The following is a 21506-nucleotide window of genomic DNA, read 5'->3' on the forward strand; positions in this document are numbered from 1 at the left end:
GCAAGTTATCAGTCAGTTTTGTTTACTTTCTAACTAGAAACTGTCTTGTCCCTCTTCCTAACACACAATATAAAATGCATCAAGATCATTCAGCTTCAAATACAGACAATAAGCATTGATAAATCATTGTGATTTTTCATGGTTGTGAACGGACGAAGGTCAGCATGATCCACCAGGGTAAGCTAAGGCAGTAATCAAACAAGGAAGATGATGGTTGAAAATAGAGACAAATGGCAATGGGATTAGAAGCCCTCTCTTGCTTGTACCAAATACAGTCTTGAAGAAAAATAAAATCAAGGAGTACAGTCACAGCAGTTGTTATCTTTAACTCTAATTATGAGATTTTAATAGTAATTATTGCTTAACTGACATAATAACATCAGATTAAATATAAACAGTTTATGGTTTTATTTACCAACAAAACCTTTTTTATTTAACATTATATAATGACACTGTTTAACTGGCTATCATTCAAGTGGAAATTAAAAATCTGTTGATGATTTAAGGGACTAGATGATTCCCTTTTTTCTCTGTATTAATAGAGAACAATATTCCTCTAACAAGAATTACCTTTAAGACTGTTCTGAACTTCTAGTGCGATGTCGAGGGCGTTAAATGGCAAAACTGGTTCATTGGCAATTTGTAAAGTCACTTGTCCTGTTAGCTGAAAAATATAAAACAAAACAAAACACAACAACATCAAATAGTTTCTAACAGATTAAATAACCAGCACTTCTCATAGAATAAACATAGTTTCATTACACTGGATTTTCAGGGAAAAATTAGTAATATCCCATAAGCACATATTTTTGAAAAGGAAATTGACCTAGACCCATTGTCTTTCCATTACAACACGAAAAGATGTTAAGAGATTACAATTTATGACTACACATAAGAATTCTGTGCAGTACTTTTTCTTTGGACCTAGGACACTAGACTACAGTAGTCTCTGAAGGGCTGTAGTTGTGCTTCATTTGCAAATAAAACATCTCAATTTTCTAAGAATAGGAATGAGGTTTATTGTTTTAGGTCTCTGCTTTTAGTCATCAGGTTTTAAGAGCATACACATTTATAAAAAAAAAAAAAAAAAAGAAAGAAATCATAGACATTGACAGAGCTTCAGATCAAGCCCCTGGCTAATCACATGGCTAAATTCAAGCTGACCTTAAACCTTAGAATCTTTTGAGGAGATGCATAACAACTTGATACACAGAGATACACAACTTCCAACTTGGACAAAACACTAAATTTTCTTAGTAACTTACTGATTGAAATACCCAAATGAGTGAACTCTCAGTCCAACCCAGACTAGACATTAGGACATGTCATGAAACCCAACGAAACCCAACGGCATAAATGCTTCTTTTCAACAGTTTCAGAGATGAGGCCAAGTACTGACTAGGCTGAGAATTTTATGATTTATTTTTTTTTTTAATTTTTATTTTTTCCCCATTTATACAAGATACACTCTCCAGCTCAAGGCTAAGACATGATACAGGAGCTATGTATGAAAATGTGTTTTTTTTTTTTTTAATGGACTATACACCTAGCCTGTGATTAATCAGATTATTTTGGTTTCTAGGCTGTCAAGTCCATCACTGCTTGTGGGAGCTATAAGAGCAAACTGACAAAAACATGCAAGAAACTTCCATTCATCTCCTTTGTATCTTGATATTGCAAAAAGGATAAAAATCACTGTAGGACTGCACTCTAAAAAGGAATGACGGCTGCAGGTGATGGTGATCACGTTGATAAAAATGTGGACTGAACAAAATCATATTGTACAATACTTCCCTAGGTGCTGGGGATGTTAAAATAATATCTGTCCTTCAGAAGCAATATGATAGCTGCTGTGCTGAAAGTAGCATTTTAATTCTACAATAAGAAGTAGTGGGAAAAGACAACAATTCTAAATAATAATAAAAACAATATTACAGCAAGTGAAAAAGAAACCCTCCTCCCAGGAAAGTAAATGAAAACAGGGTATTAGCAGGAAGACAACTTTCCTGGAGAAAGTTTAATAGAACTCCAACAACATTTCTAAGAATGCATTTAAGAAATAGTGTTTCTGACCTGACCACAGACTGAGTTGAGTCTCTGTACTGAGACTGAAGGAACATGCTGTATATTACACTGCAACCTACATCTGTGCAGAGACATAGTCTGGAACTATTGAGATTTACTTCTAGAAAATATTGCCAAAGACACAAAGAAAAAGTTCACCATTTATAGAGTGAGAAAAAAGTAGGTAGTAATGGTGATATGTCAGGATGTTTTCAGGAAAACTAAAGAACTAAGCCTGAACTTGGAGAAAGATGAAAAATACTACGTTTGGACATCTGTGTTAAAGTATTACACAGAAAACTCTTATATGACTTTTCTCTAAACATCCTAACTGCACGGGACATTAATGTTTGAAGGCCATTACGTTTTCTGTCAGCGCTAATACACTGCATGGAAAAACAATAAGAAACACTGGTCTTAGGAATAAAAGAATGGTACTGCAGAAATACAAAAAATAAAACGTTAGGGCAGACAGAAATCTGTACGTAACTGTATCTAAAAAAGGTTCATGTAATCCAACCATAAACAACTTTAAAAATTTGTTCTTAAATGTCCATACACCATGCAAAATTCTTCCTTATCCTCCACTGAACTCCCCCAATATGCAACTGCCCAAAATATTAATAACCTGTAAGTTGCTACAGAAAAGCAACTGCAGAAATGAAATAACATCCTATTAAGCAGAAGGCATTCTATATGGAGACCAAACCCATTGAATCCTAAATATTACTACATTTAAAGTCTTACATGATACACCATTTCTGCAAAAACCTTCACTAAACCATAATGAAAGATACATATTTATATGAAAGATATGCATTTTAGTGACATGAATGGTTATACCATGCTATTGATTCTTTCTAATCTGTTACTGCAATGCATAAGAACACAAGAGTATGGAGGAAAAACGTTTCTTTCTGAGGCACCAAAGTGATATTAAAGAGAATGCTACGGTAAGCATTTTTCTTTTTCATCTGAGTTCTTTCCTTTTGTATCTCTTCCAAGCAATTTTATTTTGTTTTGTGACTACTCAAGTTGTTTCTTCTTACTTATCCAAATAAAGTTATACCACCAAAATGTTATGACTGACCAAAGCATTTTGGAAATTTTATAGTAGCTCTGCATGTAATAATACCGACATTTGTGTGTCAGTGAACAGGTAACAGCAGAGCTTATTAAATCATGTACTCTTTAGGCTAATCTATAAGAAATCAATCACAAGAAGGAAAGCTCAGAGCATTGATTTGAACAAAGTAATAATGCTGCAGAAGCATATATCAAACCCACATAATGCAGCAAGACAGAAAAGGCCACTGATTTCTTATTTACAGTATTATTTTCAGATATACCATTCCCTCAAGTACAACACTGAATATACACAGAAAAGAAAGACAAACTTCTTCCCCCCTTTCCCCAATGAAAAATGGTTCAGACTGACTATTGAATTATTAAATTTAAGAATAACTTAGCAAAGAGTAAATGCAACTATTTTCTCATAAACTGAAACAGTAAAGCAACATAATTGATTCTATTCCCATACTGAACCGATTGTAACACTAATGACAACTTTTCAAGTAACATTTATACATAATGATGCACACACAATGCACACAGTAATTGATGTAACATATGCACAATTATCCAGTCTAAAGAAAAAAAGTAGTTCAAATGCTAATTGATTCTGATATTCTTTTCATTAACAATTTAAAAAGAAAAAAAAAATAACATTTCTACCACACTTGACTTAGGGAAAGGTATTCTTCAGTAAAGTAAAAGGCATTTAATGAACTTTAAAGATAAATACTAATATAAAACATAATGATAATGGTAGAGTTATACAATACACTACAAAATAAATCTGAACATGCAACAGAGGTTTATAACTATTAACTGTGTGAGATATCATTTTTTCAAGATCTTTTACCTTACAGCATAAACATATTTCTAGGAAGGAAATAATGACTGTCCCTGCCTCTACCTGTCTGACACCATGCATATCTCAAAAGCCAAAAAAAGCTCTGTCAAAAATGCTGGTGTTAAAGACAATTTAGTATCCCATGACACTTCCTAAATTCAGCCATTGGCTCTTCCGTCCTCCAAAGTGTTGTAACCTACTCACTTTGAAACTACGTCTTCTTGAAATTCTATGCAAGTTATAAACCACAGTTTGCTATGAAAGTCATCTCACAAGGACTTTACGTGGATCTGTATCACTCTCCAAAAGACTGTATGACCATAAAATAATGAAACACACGTAATATGTTTATCTATGTAAATTAGAAATATTCTCTATTTTATTAGTTCTCTCACAATGTAAATAAGAAAATTAAAATGGAGGGCTTTCATCACAGGAAATGCCTTTTTTTGTGTGTGTGTCTGTGTGTGTGAATGTCACGCCTGTTTTACCAGTGAGTTAAACTGAGTCTTCATGGTAACTTAATCCTTCAAATATAAAAACTACCTACCTAACAGATCAAAGCACTTTGACTGAAATGCAAAATTAATAATAATAAAATAAAACACAGAATACAAAAACGTGATTATTTATTTTTTTCCTCCACACATTCAGTTCTGCTTTTGGGGCATGCTGTTCTTGGTCAAGACTTGCAGGGATACATCTTAAATGTTATCCACTTTTAATGGACAGTGCAGGGATGGCAACTTATCTTCCATTCTACCATATGTGCAGAAACTTGCATGATAATAAACACTTTTAGTGGATACAATGATATGAAAATATTATGCATGATAGGGAACAGTCTGCTAGAATATAGTGTACAGGCACTTTCTTTAGCACAGAAGTTCACATGCCACTTTTTTATTTTTTTCTGGTCTACTGGGATTTGGAACTGTGCACAGTATCTAGCCCATGAGCTATGTAAAGCTCAGTGGGTGTAAGTGCTAAGCTTCTAGGACATTTTTGGTTACATTGCGAGTGCTAAACTCAAAAGAGACATCTCAGATCTCATGTGCCAAGTTACAAACAGCATAGGTGGATGGGCTTTAAGTTGCCTTCCAACCCGAACCAGTCTATAATTCTATGATTCTACACTTTTTTTTCTTCCCTTTACACTATCACTTCCAAATTTTTGTTATATATAATTTTATTCTATGCATATTAAAAACACTTCACATTACTGATACCTGTGCACTTTTAGAGAAAACCAGCATACACATGGCAGCTGAACTACCAAAAACATGACAATCATTAGCAAGCAGACAATTAATAAGGTGGCACAGGCTACCTGTGCAGATTCCTGACTAGACTGAAGAGACCCACTGCATGTAGTACTTGAATAGTTCCTGTAAATAAGGAATAAATCCCTGCATACATTAAGTTCCTCTCTCAGAATCCCAACATCAGCAATCTCAAATGTTAAAACAATCAGCCTTCCCCAGCCTCTCCATCATGCATAATTAAATATTTTTGATAACACAGATTTCCCAAATTTGCTTCCTGCTTTTTTTTAAAGACTTCCTTCAAGCTATCTTTTTTTTTTTTTTTTTTTTTTTTTTTTAATCCAGAATGAGAAACCAAGTCTACTTAAATGAAATCCATGATTTCCAAGCTATACCGTAATTTCATCCTAGTATTACTGGACAAATGGCAGTAATTTTGAGGCTCAAGATAAACTAATAGGCATTTTTAACACAGATCTCAATGCACTTTCATTTTTTTTTTTGCATAGTCAGTCTTCACAGTTTTTTTTCTTATGTTTATCACCCCAAAAAATTTACTTGAGTTTCTTGAGGTCATAAAGGAGAATCCTGTGGCAGAAGGGTGAGAATATGACCAGTTCTTTGACTATTTTTCTGAACTGCTAAAGGAATATTACCTCAACAAAGAAACAGAAATCTGGCCATACGAGTGCACAACCATGTTTGCTTTGAACTAAAATTGTCAACTTCTGAAAATTCAGAACTTCTTAAAAAATTCAATAGTACAATATTTGTTTGTTGTTGTTCTTACTGATATTCACCTCAGCACTGGGACGTGTATTTACACTACCGATCTGGTGAAATTTTGGGTTAAATGATATTTGGTTCAAAATACTGCATTTTAGGTCAGTAGAGGGCTCTCTGAGAAAAGAGTACGATGAGTCTGTGGCTACAATAGGTGAATTAGAGCATAGTAATTCATAACAGATAGCTGTTTCTAACCAAGGGAAACATAAATCACATTTGAGGTCTTGTAAATATTACATCTTATTTCAACACCCCCTCCAACATTTCATAGTTTATTTACTCTCAATACAGGAAATACTGACCAGGAAGTAAAAGTCTTAATGAACAAAGCATGGATCTCTTTGCAGGTATCCTGTGTGTAGCAAACTACACAAGTTACTTGATTAAGGTGGCTCACAGCATCAACCCAAAGTTCGGTACTAAAATATACTGGAATTATGGTAGCTTGGGCAGCTTTCTGTGGAGCACAGATCTTGACTTACAGTCATATGCTACCTTTGCTGCATGACTCTTGATGCAATTCTGAAGAACATACATGTACAGATTAAGATCAAAAGGATTCTCTTATTTAAATGTTTAATTTTCTTAATACCTAATTTCTTGGCTGACATTAATGTACATTGCTTAGAGGACTGAAAGTAAATTACCTATAGATTTCATTCACAGCTGGTAGGGACCATTTAGCCCAGTGCCTTAAATTAACTGCACTTCAAAGAAACTCATACTCCTGTTTTGTTTTCCGTGTATATGCAGAAATTCCTACATCTCAAATATTTATGTAAATTACATGGAAGTATAAATTATGTGCATATTAAACTATTTATTTGAATCATAATCAACATATTTATTTTAAATTGTATGGATTTCTAATGAGCAGCACTACCCCATGCCCCAGGTTATAACTTTGTGTGGTAATATGGAGTTAAGAGTTACTAAAACGGTTTCTTTTCACCCACTTCTACCTTCTAACCTGACCACCAATGAAAAGGATGTGTGTGAGGACATCAAGGGGTCACCACCTCTCTCTCCATGTGTGGCAGGGAGCAGTCCTCCTCCCTTTCACAGCAGCAGAGGTGCTTCGAGTCCTGCACCAACGCGCTCTGGAGTTCATCATGGGATATGTCAGATGCCAGGAGCACAAACAGGTCCCAGACGGGACCAGACAGACTCACGCAAGGCAGGTGCACTTCTGACTACTAAAAAATATGCTCCAGATTCTAATTTCAGCTGTGGTCACAGGGGAAACACACTTCTGAAGTGTCTGTTGGTAGCTATGGTCAGAGACTGAGAACAGGGCTGAAGTCCAGCCTGTTACAGCAGTTCTCATGCTCTTGTTATTGCAGCAGCAGAGAGCAGGGATCGGTAACTCAACTTCCAAGATAACGGCTTAACTTAGGCTTGGCACCACATGAATGAACCCGGTTTGTTTGGAACCGAGGCAGAGCCATTTCATGCCTGTGCTGAAGACACAGTGATAATGCTCACACAGGGAACCATGAAGTTGATGCGAAAGCACAGTTCCCTGTGTGGGAAGGGTAGCAGTGCAGAATTGTAGCTAGACAGGGAGAGTCACTGAAGTGATTTGTTCTTATTTTTTCCTACATATAAACACAAATTGCACATCTTTGAGGTATGCAGGTAAGCAGCAATAATCTTGAGATGAGTTTATAATCATGTATTTCATATTTATGTCTGTCAAATTCTAGTGGTATCTAGGTGCAAAGAAAGTGTCAGATGAATCAAATTCTAGATGGGCCACTAAATTTAAGCCTCTGGTTAAAAAAAAAAAAAAAAAAAAAAAAGCTTAAAGTCACTCAGACTTTGCTTTAGTGTGGGTAGTTACGAGCATGCCAAAGGATATAACAGATGCCCTTCTGTACGAAGAGCTTCACGAGCACTGGGTGAAGTGCTCACATCACAAGGATATAAATCTTTACACCATTACAAACCTTCATACTATATTTCTTAAAGAGAATTTTAAAAGTTTGTTCCAGCATTAATTCTTTTTTATCTCCAACTTTAAAGGCAGGTTGCTCTGGTTACCAGCTACAGGCTTTGAATGTGACAAATACAGAAAACTTTGTTTTAGAGCTGAATAATCTGCATATAGCATTCCCATAAACAAGGATGGCATCACTGCACACAAAGTGACCTTTTAAATGCTTGCATTCTCTGACCCACTTCAGGTATAGCAAGAGAAGTGGGAAACTGCATCCTTTTTAAAGATCCTTTTGAAAGAAACAATGTTAACTGCCTGAAGCTGGTTACAGGCAGTCCTGAGGAAATGGATTTAGCTATTGTGGTAGAAAGAGAAATACGTAATAAAATATGAAATGAAATTTATTTGCACACATCAGAGGCAAAGATCCCTAATGACAATAATCACATACAGAAATTGCACCTTGGATAGATCTCTACTACCTTAAATCAAGGCTACGTAGCTTATTGTTTTCTTTATTTTCACATGTAATACAGGCATTCCAAGGACAGAACACACAACTAGCTAACTGCAAACTGCAGGACAAGAAATTTTGAGTATTTTCAAATCATGAAGGAAACTTTAAAGAAAGCAAATGCCACCTCATAATAGAAGACAAGATGTATCAGTGTAGATTCCTAGGCACTGGTACATAGCTATAGAAAACATCATGTTCTTCTTTGCTATTAAAGGCCTCCACTGTGTTTGCTACCAGCTAGTGAATATCAGTACCTTTCCCAGACTAATGTGCATGTTTAAGACTCCAGTGAAGATGCTAGCTCAACCTTCCCTCCATACTCATTAGATTAGAGGATAATCAAAACTCAAGATGATAGGAATCAGCAAGATAATTAATAGTTTTGTTAATGGCTGCCAGACAGTTGGCCAGTCCTACTGGTCTATGAGCTTTGCAACTCAGACAATAGTGACTAGCAGATAAAACAAGCAACAGTGCAAGTTTGCATTAAATCACCCAGATTCAGAAGCACCCTAAAATAACACAAATTTTAGCACAGCAAACATCATGTTTTCTTACAGTCTTAATTAATGAAAGTACCTTCTCATATGATTCAAGATACATGCATGAACCAAGAATCTTCCTGAATTAGGACCAATCCCACTTTCATACATTCAGGGACATGCAAATACTCCCATTTGGTCTGTAACACCAGTTCTGAATGCTGAATCTGCAGGACTCACCAGAAACTTGTGGACTTGTCAAAAAAACAGATAATAGTCATCAGAGAAGTGCAATAATGAAGAAATCGACAATGTGAAGCTTCAGCTATAGCTTTCAGTTTAGGCCTCGATATCATCTTTTTAATCACTCCCCATTTACAGAAATGGTTTTGATTTAATTGAACTCCTTAAAAAAAAGTCTCTAATCACACTTCATCAGCATGCAATTATTATTCAAAGGAAACCATATGTACTATTAGGCCCTCTTAATTAAAATAATGCATATAATCTGCTTCAGTATCTAACAGTCATTCTCCTTGATGTTCCTAATTCCTCCTTTCTCTTCCATTACTGTGACAATACATTTTTATTCTATTTTCTCTCATCTATCCCAATTTCACTTACGCACTTTTCAATGTTAATGTATCATGATATCAGAACACTGGAATGCTTTTATATTCCACCATCCAAAACTCATTGCATAGCATGACCTTCAAAATGTATCAGACCTGACTCGGTCGGGATATTTATGAGAAGAGGATGAGGGAATGCTGTAACAGGAACCTTAAACTATACGATCTTTGATTTGCAATCATTATGTCTTCTCTGTGGACATGAGGAATGTACACCAGGCAGCAGTCAGGCCTTAGCAAAAGACAGATGGGATTTGGGGAGAACCAGGGACAATGGATGGAAGAAATTGACTCTAGGAATTGAAGAAGCTGAAAAAAAACTTCAATGAGGCAATGGTTTCTTGAAGACCAGAAGTGAAATCTTGGGACAATCAATTCAGCACAGACTCAACAGAATAAGCATTATGAGAACACTACATATTAAAGCCTCCATACTCTCTAACTCAGTGAAGCCAAGATATTAACTAGTTATATAGAGAAAATATTGTTCTTTCCTCTCTTGCAACCTCTTGATGCACAGGTACCTCAATTTTTTCCATTTAGGTCACCCTAATCAGTGAGGACTGGAGCACTGGCAGTTCATTAAAGAAGATAGACGAGCCCTGAGGGTGAGACACTAGTGAACCACAGTGTTGATCCAAGGGAAGCTGAAAATCCATACTTCCCTAGTATATAGCTCACAGAAAAGACTCATAAACATTAACAGACACATTCCACTTCAGGGGAGAATTGGATGGATAATATACTGAGACTATCCCCAGATGCCAGGATATGAAACACACAGGTTACTGCAGTACCCACAGAGGCTCAATTTGTCTGTGAGGTGGTTATTTCAATAAGGATTAAATTCTACTGTTGGATGTACTCACGTGGTAGTTACTAAGCTAGCAAGGTATTTAAACTTCTTGTTGGTATCATAATTGAAAGATGTAATTTCTCTGAATTTTTCACACCACTTTTCAAATTGGAATATTTAATCTTCAATGTATACCATGTAAGATACGTAGAATAAGAAGTATTAAATTGAATTACATTAATAATTTGAAATTTAAATCTCAGGAAGGGATCTCATACCTCCTCCTGTAATTAAATGATATAACTTAAAATATAAAGGTGGTGAAAGATTTTTTATTTTAAAAAGAAAACATTAATTAAAGATGAATATGTTTGGGACTGAGCAAGATTCCCTCAGGCTTGAGGAAAATGCCAAGTCTGACAAACTCTTTCAGCCGTAGGGAATCTCAGGTCAGTTTGCTGAACCAAGTGAAGTATTTTATAATTATCTGGCATGCTCCTGAGGATACCAATTTACCTGAAAAAGAATCTCTCTTACCTTTCAAACTTGTCCCTGAACAACAATGAATAATGACCTAACAAATAATGTTTCTCATCACGGAATATTTATATAACCAGGGAAAGAAAACTCAGAAAAATGTACCATGCTACAGAACGGCCCTCAGAATTCATAAGAAACCTTAATGATAAAACTCTAAAGCCTTCTGAAGTTAGAATTGAGACTTATAACCATGGTTGGGGCCATTATAACACACCTGTTACTACAATAGTCAAATTATGCTAGCCATTTAATTCCACTGCACCCTATCTTTATGTAGGCTTTGTATTAAAATGATAAAGACAGCATGATACAGTAGCAACAACAAAGATTAAACAGAGAAGCACATTTTAAAAGCATAAAATCTGAAAACACTGCATGAAATGTTACTACGTGCTCAAATAACAGCAGTTACTGTAAAAAAAGAAAATAAAAAATCATCGTTTAACTCCAGTACTACACCATTGTTGCTTCAGAAACTTCCTGTTTTAAACATCTTATCACTTACAATCATCATGAGTGTCTATGCAACATAAATACATTATATGTCACAGAAAACAATTAAAAAAAAACAAACACTACTCTAAAAGGCTCATTGACTATCTTAAGCTTATCTGATAGAATCAAAGAAATGGGCTATGGCATAAGAAAAGATACAGCTTACTTGAGACTATATGACAAGCTTTGTTGTAAGAACACCTCAAAGGTCAGGACACACCTTGGTGGTAAGCACCATGTTTTTATCAATTTTTGGTCTTGCTGTTGATTCTGTAACTTTTGTTTTGGCTTAGCTGAATGCCTGTTTGTCTCCAGTTTTAAATGAACTTTCTGGAACAAATCTGTTCATCAGAAGAGATCTCAATTTGGGCAAATAGACAAGAAGGCAAATGTTGCCTGAGAATCCCAAATGTAAGGACATCAGAGATGGAACTCTGATGATGGTACTGAAGAAGATGAAAAGGACATTGCTGAAGAAACTGGAGAGGAGAAGAAATCAGGGTTGAAACAAAAGCAAAAAAGATTTAGAAAGAAAAACATGTTGGAATTTGCTGCAAAATATAACCAAGAATTTCAAGAATATCTGAAAGAGAGGAGAAAGATTAAAAAGATAGCTGAGATCATTTCAGCAGCAACACTATAGATGGCTTGCAGGAAGAAAGAAGACTTGTGAGGAAAACGTATCAAGACACAAGAAGGTTACAATGCTGACAAGTGGTTTGACCACAACACCAAGGAGAAAGGAATGTATTTTTAGAAATACTATAAAATGAAATTGGAGCAGAGGAAAATACTTTAGCATACTGCAATCAGTGTGTAGTCAACCTAATTCCTTCATACTATATAAAATTTCAGATAAATTGTTCCTCAAGCTGAAAAAGTATGGCAGAATGGGGCATTGATGTATACAGTCAACAAATTAGTGGGACTGCTGACAGCACCCAAAGTGATATATGCATGCATGTGTGTGTATAAGTGTACTTGCATACAAAGATCAAAGAGAAAAACTCATCTCAAAATTCTTCTGTTAAAATTGAAAACAGATACATACATTCAGATTTTCAGACCTAAAAAAAAGACTTTGTAGACTCTAATAATGTCTTTTTTTTTTCCTGCAGTAGAAAGGCAATGTATACAGGCATTTGATGTATTTTGAATGGCTTTAAATTTGCTGTAAATAACCTTCAAAAGTGTTTTGACAACAGACTGACATTTATAGAACATTTTGCACTCTATGTACATGGTACGTCAGAAACACAAAGCACATTTTCATCCAAGTCTCATCCAATAAAGACATGGGACATTTCTGTGGTCAGAATGCAGACTTCATAGTGGATTTTAACAAATACGTATCGTTTTCATTTATGGACCTAATGAAAAAGACAGATTTTAGAATTCACTCACTAGCCAAAAGCAAGTAAAAAAGTTTTTCTAACATCTTTTAAACTCTATTATAGATTATAAATACTGACCTCTTAAAATATTTGAAAACAGAAGAAATGACACTCTAAATCTTGTTATGGAGACAGTAGCCCCGTTCTTACTCGTGGCCTTTAGGAGTTCTAATGACAATCCTCAGTGATTGCAGTCCAACATCAATGGGAGGTTGCCCCAGGAGATGACATAGGATCTCCGTGTTTGTGCATTCCCAAAAGTTTTAAACTTGCATACTAAGAACAGCCGACAAGTCCTTAAGCATTTCACCCAAAAAATATATGTCTCTGAGGTAGAGCTTTAATTATCTATCTTCACTAGATCTCACAGTTTTTTCTGCTTATTCTGCTCCAGTAACAACTGCCATTTGCAAAGCAGGGAGCAAGAAGAGCAAGAAGGGAGATGAGTACTGTATGAGCAAAGGCTTTTATTTGTGCAGAATATTACATTAAAAAGAGCCCAGTAGCTATTAGTGATTATCAATCTTCAATTACAATAATAGCCATATTAAACAAAAAAGAATAGGCTATGCTGCAAGTCACGGAAAAAAAAAAAAAAAAAAAAAAAAAAAAAAGAAGTCATTTTTAATTGTCAGTCCTGTTAGTCTAAAAGAGCCTTAGCTCTATTCATTCAGTTATCGTTCTGTAGTTTATAATTAAAGCACTAATGTATATCAGAATTCTTTGATCTCAAAATAAAGAATTCTTTTACCAAAGAAATTAAGAACATGTTAGCTGTAGGAAATTCAAGTTTCCAAGTAAGAATTCAAAGAAACAAAAGTTAAGTAATGTAATTAAGCGAAAACTATTTTTGTTGAATAATAGAAAGAAAAAACTTTGCGAGTAGTCACATGGAAATGTGCAACAGTCTATAAAGTAAAGTGGCAAAAGCTCTTTCTCCTGAAGTGAAATACAATCCAGAAAGAAGGGAAGGAAGTGTACTGTACTACACTGGCACGTAATAGACTAAATGAACAGAAAGTTCTTTATCTAGAGCTAGCAAGGAGAGGTAATTTATATGTCCTGAAATCTGACTTCAATTAGCATGGATACCATAATGATTCATAGTATCTCATCCACAATATTTTATTTCCACTTGGACTTCAGATTTAAGGGGAAAGATAGCCAGAAGTGTGTTATGTCATGAACTACACCTATATTAATGCAAATAAAGAGAACTACTTGTACTTATCTACACTGTGTACGAGCACTATCCTAAACACTCAAAGTCAGGAGAACTCTTAACATTCAGTATCTTCTCTTGCAACTTATTGAAAAAGACAGTGTGACCAAAACCTCACTTTAAAACATAAAAAAAAATAATAAATCCAGAATTAATTCTGTCTTATAGTCTGCTAAGAAGAATCTACCTGGGGTTTGACCACCAGAATTCCCCCCTTAAGTCCTCTGCAGGGTTGCTCTCAGTGAGTTCTCCCAGTCTCTACTCGTGTCTGGGATGCTTCAACCCAGAGCAAGCTAGAAAAACAATTTTCTTCTGTCAGTATTACATTTTGGTGACTTTCTTTCTGAATAGCTTAAATTGCTTCAACTGTTTGATTAAAACTCAACAGTTGGCAGAAAGACTTACCTCAATATCAAGGATGTGGTTCCTGTCGTTTCTATGAAAATTTAGGGAATTGTTCAAGCTGAGAATAGAAACTTAAAAAAAAAAAAAAAAAAAAAGTACCCACTTCAGCTCTTATAATCTTCTGAATTTCACTGATTTCCTTGCATTCTCTTGAAAATGAGAAGTGTTAGCCTGTAAATCAAATGACTACATTTCTTCATGTTTACTTTCCAATTTTTTCATGACTGCTTCCATTTTTTTCCTATGCCTTATATGAATTTTTCCTGTGTGATTACAACTTATGGACATGGCCTTCATCAAATCCTAAGGTAGTTTCCATGTTTAATTTCTTTTCAAATCAGTCATGCTAACAACAGACAGCTTTTTAAAAAATCAGTTCTTATTCTAAGTTCCAAATACGTAAAATGGTGAATTTCAGTTACAGAGACATTTTAAGGCAATAGTGGTATCAAATTGATACCACAGGTCTACACATGCTATCTAGACAATACTCCCTGGCTGAGATATACTGTTTGTGCTATTTATGTAACCTTCGCAACCTTCCATTCTGGAATGGGAATTAAGCACACTCCATAAGCACAGTCCTCCTGATCAGTCCTGTTTTCATGGAAGGCTGCACAACTCTGTGATGCAGAAATATCAAAGCTAATTTAAGTACTTGTAGTTGATATAGCCACATACTGAGTGTTCTCCTCAGGCTAATATAATCTGTTTTTCATGAGAAAGACACAGCTATATTGCTGATGGGACAGGTTTTGTGCCTTTACCCACTGTATTCTGCCTTTTGGGCTTACCCCAGATCTAAGCTTTCTTCGTTTTCTTGCTTCCCTTGTCACTTATTATTAAGACTCAAAAGCTTCCAGATCTTCTTTATTAAGCACAAGTTACCAGTACCTGTTCTGTAACAGATGAACCCCATTTTACCATAAGGTGCTTTATGACTTGTGATGCTGCTTCCATAGTCCATGTACAGTCAGACATGTAAGTAACACTAAATAACTGACCAATGACTTAATCTTATTTTTCTACATTGCCGTAGTGAAGATGAAAGGAGAACATGAAGGGCACGAAAAGTGAAACTGTCCAAATTCCCACATCATCTTATATGAAAGTACTTACATAGTCTTGTGACTGACAGTGTTGTTTCAGACTCACATGTTAACATAATTTTAAGATAAAAGATGGAGAGGGAATTCTGTGGCATGTAAGTAGTTGTGAGGACATTTAGGATGTTCTAAATCAATAAGCTAAGATGTGATTTAGTGGCCTATACTAATTTCATCTATGAAGTAGAATGAATCCTTAGCTTACTGCTTTAGTCACAAGATCTGCACTCTGACGGAGGAAACACTGAGTTCTGAAGTGGAGTGCACCTCAGGTGACCTAACAGCCTCTAAAACAACCGTAGACATACATGAAAAGGACTATGGTAAGACACATCCTAAATAAAAAGAAATGCAAAAGTAAACTTATACCTTATGCAGTTGGCAGAGAAATTAAATTAAAACAATCTCTCATAATAGAGAGATCCAGGAGGAGGGGTCCCTTACGTGTATGCCCCTTTAAAATAGCTGTTTAAAATTAAAGGTGAGAGTACAGACTGAATTGCTTTTATGTACGTAAGTCTCTGGAACATAACTTGCAAATAACTTACATAATAATAGAGAAGATCACATGATTACGCAAGGTATTATATATTTCAATCCCCTGCTTAAAAGTCATTTACACACCTTTAACAGATTACATTAGACAATGTGAAAGTTGGAAAAAAAAAAAAAGGGAATGAGAATATGGAAACTGCGTGTTAGCAGATTCTTGGTTACAAGTGCTTATAAAGCATTCCTAAGAGCACCCAAAGAGCCCTACTTAAGTACTTTCAATGAAAAGATTTTGCAATGCCCTGAAAGATTTAGTCAGTATGAGATGCTGTAGGTAGGTGAATTAGGGAGTCAGAAAATACCACCAGATTGCAATATCTCAGGTTCCGTGTTGACAAATTTCCCAGACATGAATTGAATCTGGAGACTCATCTTAGTCTCACATAATGAGTAAATGGATTTAAGTCTAATTCATACATAATAGTGACTTGCTTTTCCAGTTTGCATAGGCTGGGTATCCAGGAAATGATCACTGGCAAGTATTAGAGAGTAGGATTTTAGAGCTGTGATAGTCTTACGTTGTGACTGTGATAGAGTTACTTCGTTCAATTATGTCCCTGTCTTCTAAAAAGTACTAGAGTTCTAAGAAGTTTCGCTAAAATCCTCTTTTTCTTCCCCCCCACCCAAGTACAATAGAAAGCATAATGATATAAATAGCATTAAATGAGATACTAGAAAGTCAGGACAAGTGAAGGGTGTATTTTAAGGAAATGACTTTTTGTTGTTCTTCTGCCTACAATATTCTCAAAAGAGCAGCTCGATTTCTATGATCCACATCCATGAAGCAATTCAAGTCAAAATCTACAAAACTTGAAGGTTTTTAATGAAACATATTTCAGTACTGTAAGGCACAGCTCTTCTAAGCAGTATAGTAAGCACATGTATATTTTGCACTGATTGGAAACAATTTTTTCATTTCATATGTGCTTATAATGATCTCAAATTTGCATGTCAGATTTAGTAACTAGTAACTGAGACACAGAAAGCACAAACACCAAACAGAAGCAGAATTCTATTGTTTTCACCACGCTGAAACGGTGAAAATTGCAGCAAATGGAGGAAGACACTCTGGGCCTTTAAAGAAATGTTTCTTGACAGGCTTCTGAAACAATAGCAAAAAAACCTAGAGACTACCCACCAGCATGGATACTGGATTTATCAAACAGTACTTAACAGGTAGAAAAATTATCCCCAAACAGCAATGGCTACTGAACAAAGTATCTCCACACAATCATGACAACCTAATTCTCAATTTAGTGGAAGAACATGGTGACATTTATTTATTTATTTATTTATTTTGGTTATAATTTCTGCCTCTTTTGGTCCTCTCAAACTGTAGAATAAAGAAAAAGTACATAGCCTGAAGTGTAACCAGAAAAATGTTATTAATGAATGCACTGAGCAAAACCATGCTTCCATATCTGGGTTTCTCACTTCTTTGCTTTGGTTTCTAATCCATTTTTGAAGCACCTCCATCACTGTCAGAATCACCAAGAGTGAAGACAGAACTTATTCATGGTCAAAATCTACCACAATCTTCATAAAAATGTAATAATAAGCAAAAATAATCAAAGCTACCAGATAGGTGCTCACAATGTTTCTGTGTACATAGCGCATCTGGGACAGCTGATATCTTCAAATAGCTAGCACTATCAAAACTGGTGAACTGGTGACTAGTTAAAAAAAAAAAAAAAAAAAAAAAAGCATGTAGCATGCCTGTCAATATATAGAAACCATCATATAACTTTCCGCTTTAGAAGTGTATTAAAACAGGTTACATACCACATATAGACTCACTTAAGTCCTACCTCTGGCCATTTGGGGATATTAGACCTGTGTTCAAGAATAGAATCCAGCACACAATAGAGCTCCGTCATCAACATAAAACACAACAAAATGACTATGTTCAAGTCCTGAGGAGAAGGGTTTTTTGTCTTTAGCTTCACTTTCCCCTAGAGATATGGGACAGGCAGTTACAGAGAGAAATAGCATCTCTTCACTACTAGTGAATATATTCTGAAACAACTTTATGTACACTAGTGCTTTCTAAGGGCTTGCTATTTTAAAAACTGTGCATGTATGTTTAAGTATTGATCTCTTCTGATTTTAAAATTTGTGGGAAAAAATAAATTATTGTGCATATAAATGGAAATTGAAAAGTAGATTGTAAACACTAAAACTTCATCTGTTTCCGGACAAGCTGAATGCTTAAAATATTCAGTGGGACCCAGATGTATAGTGCTTTATTTTGGAACTAAAGCTCAGCTCTTAAAAATGTGTCCACATACATACAGTCTTCTGTTACATAACTACAACACAACTGTCCAAAGCTTGTCAGCATTTGGGTGTTTCTGCCAATGTTAGAACTTGTTTTCTCTGGCAAGTAAGAAAATAATTTCTCCTGTCAGTATACAACTGCTGAGTAAGTTAAAAGTCAAGCCTCTCCAGCTCACAGGACAAGTCTCTCCCAATGGTGTACTTAAAAAGCTGAAGCGTATCAGCTGAGTCCATTTTAAAGAATCCTCAGACCTCCTGCAATGAGGTGTGGGAAACCAGTGACAGTAAAGCCCAGCAGGAGGCATGAAGAGGAGAAAAATTACATCTTCCAGGTATGTGCAAGTTTTGCTTTTACAAAAATATTCTGGATCTGTCTTTTCTGACAACTAGTCAATAAGAGACTGATGATATAATTCTAACAGCATGATGAAATAAAAGTATTTGCTGTAGATTCAGGAACTAAACTGTACCTAAATATCTCAAGATTTTTGTTTACTAAATTTTTGTTTACTGAATACATCATTTTTGTTTACTTGTTTCATTAAAAAAAAATCAAATTTCTGGAGAGTATCCTTGTCCTTCTCTAGAAAACAGATTAATTCAAAACTATGCCAGATAAAACAAACTAGATTTTAAATGTAAGTAGTGAATTCTTTCATTGAAAGTTCATCTTATTTGCCAACTTCCAAATTGTCTTTTGGAAAAAAAATAAGTTGAAATGGACTATAATCAAATACTTTATAGATTCTGTCATATGTGATGCAGCAGTATCTACAAAAATGTGGCCCATACTGCAAAACTGGATGCCATGACATTAACACATTATTTATCATTCTGTAACTTTTTCACAGCTTTGTTGAGGTGTTGTAACAAGTAATTCATGTAGTACACATCACAAACATTATCAGAATGCACTCTGCAGAGATGTATGCATTTTTATGGGGCCTGGTACTAATGTTCATAAAGAGGTGGGAAGTTAATTCAGACATATATACTATAATGATCTTGTTCTCTTTCCTGCTGTGACTGTTTCATGAGTTACTTTGTTTACCTGTAATTTAATACAGTAGAATGCAGCAGCATCTCTTCAAAACTCTAGACATAAACAGGAGTGACCTAATTTTCAACAGAAAATGGGTGAAACAAGAGCCTTTCAAAGAAATATATGGATATTCTTAATGATGTATCTAACAGTCGTGAATTGCATTGCCAGGTAAATAGAGTAAGGCATAATGGGAATTTTTTAGATTATTTATTTTTTATTTTTTTAAGAAACATTTAAACATAAAAAAACAGATAGTTTGAAGTTTGCCAGTGAAGTACGTTTTAAAGATTGGAAGTAAATTCTTCTGTTTTTCATTTGCTTGTTTCTAATTGATGACTTCTAAGAACATCTATTTAATATCTAGTTTCCTTAAATTATTTTCTCACATTTCGTTATTTTTATGTGGGTTTGACTGATAGATCAGTGCTCTTTGGAATAGCAAGTAAGAACGTACTCATTTAGGCTAATGGTCTATTTCAAATGCAATGATGTAAATGAAGCATTTAGAACATATAGTTTCTAAGACAAGCTGGTTCAGAAAAATCACTTGAACAAATCTCTAACACTTTATCTAAAGATAAAAATTAATTCTTAGGAAACAAGTAGAAAAAGTTCCATGTAACAAATCAGCATCTCCCAATGCCCTGTGAGATTTTAGTGTGGATAGAGATTTTCTACTGCAAGAAAAAGTGAATGCGAAAGAAAGAATTATCATACACAAGTTCGTATGGGAAGAGGAATAAAGTGAGGAGATAGACAAGTTTTTATATTAACTAATATCCTCAATATTCAGCATTCTATCCTCCACATTTTGAAAAATATCTATCAATTTGCAACATGCTTTTTTTTTTTTTAATATGATAAAATGTCACTATGACTTTGATACTTCAGCATAAAAAGAAACGTTTCATTCTCTTTGCCTCATTAGGATCTCATGTGAGGTTCCTGTCAGCTACAAGTTTGTTCAGTTTATCTCAAGAAAAAAGAAGGGAAAAAAGCTTAAAATTTGCCTTACCTTTGCCTTAATCCTTGTCCAAAGGATTGCCATGGCTAGAACATTAAGTTCAAAAGAATTTATATCAGTTAAAGCAGAATCTTCCTGTGCCCCGTTTTCGTCATCACTTTAAGACTTGATGATATTTATGTAAAGGCCCAACCTCGTCCTGCAATTAGCCTGAAATCAAACTGCGCTATGTAAAGACGTTCAGTCAGTGATTCCAAGATGTATTTCTTTTCATGTGCTATTTTCTTAGCTGAGAAATACTTTCTTTTGGATCACCATTTCACAAAAAATAAATAGTATTCAACTTTGAATTGGCCAGGGAGAACATGGCCTGATATTGAATGCATCAATGCAAACTTAACAAGTTTGCTGATGATACTAAACTGGGAGGGGCTGTTTACTCTCTGGAGGGATGTGGCCTTGCAGAGGGATCTAGATATTTTGGAGAATTGGAGAGTTATCAGTCTCTCTCAGTGAGAGCCAGCAGTGTGTCCTGTCAGGCAGGAGGGCAAGCTGCATTGGGGTGCATTAAACAGCACCATATCCAGCCAAAAGAGGAGATTCCTCTTCTGTATTTAGTACCGGTGTGGTGTCACCTTGAATGCTGCGTGCAGTTCTGGTCTCCACAATATAAAAACGTTGTGAAGATACTTGAAAGCATCCAGAGGAGGGTAACAAAGCTGGTAAAAGGGCATATCCCATGAGGACAGGCTGAGGACACTTGGATTGTCCAGCCTAGAGAATAGGAGGCTGGGAGGCGACTTCACTGCTCGCTGCAACATCCTGAGGACGGGAAACAGAGACGGAGGCGCCGGTCTCTGCTCCCTGGTCACTGAGGACAAGACACATGGGAATGACACAAAGCTGTGTCAAGGAAAGTTCAGACTGAAAAAATATCTTTACTGTGAGAGTGGTCAAACACTGGAATAGGCTACCTAGAGAAGTGGTTGATGCCTCATGCCTGTCTGTATTCAAGAGGCATTTGGATATTGTCTTCAATATCCAAATGCTTTAACTTCTGGTTAGCTCTGAAGTCTGGCTGTGGAACTAGATAGATGATCCTTGTAGCTA

The 21506-nt window shown here is 35.4% G+C and overlaps 1 protein-coding gene across 1 annotated transcript in view; it reads right to left on the reverse strand.

Annotated features, from left to right (window-relative positions):
• NAALADL2 (N-acetylated alpha-linked acidic dipeptidase like 2) overlaps positions 1 to 21506 on the reverse strand; it is a gene marked incomplete at both ends in the record, with an annotated part of 316258 nt that overhangs the window by 19880 nt on the left and 274872 nt on the right. The window contains one exon of the mRNA XM_084291754.1: positions 571 to 664. Coding sequence (XP_084147880.1) covers positions 571 to 664 — 94 coding nt within the window. The remainder of the gene's footprint in view (positions 1 to 570; positions 665 to 21506) is intronic.

This window comes from Netta rufina (genome assembly GCF_964035555.1).
Source record: "Netta rufina genome assembly, chromosome: 9".
Classification (NCBI taxonomy): Eukaryota; Metazoa; Chordata; class Aves; order Anseriformes; family Anatidae; genus Netta; species Netta rufina.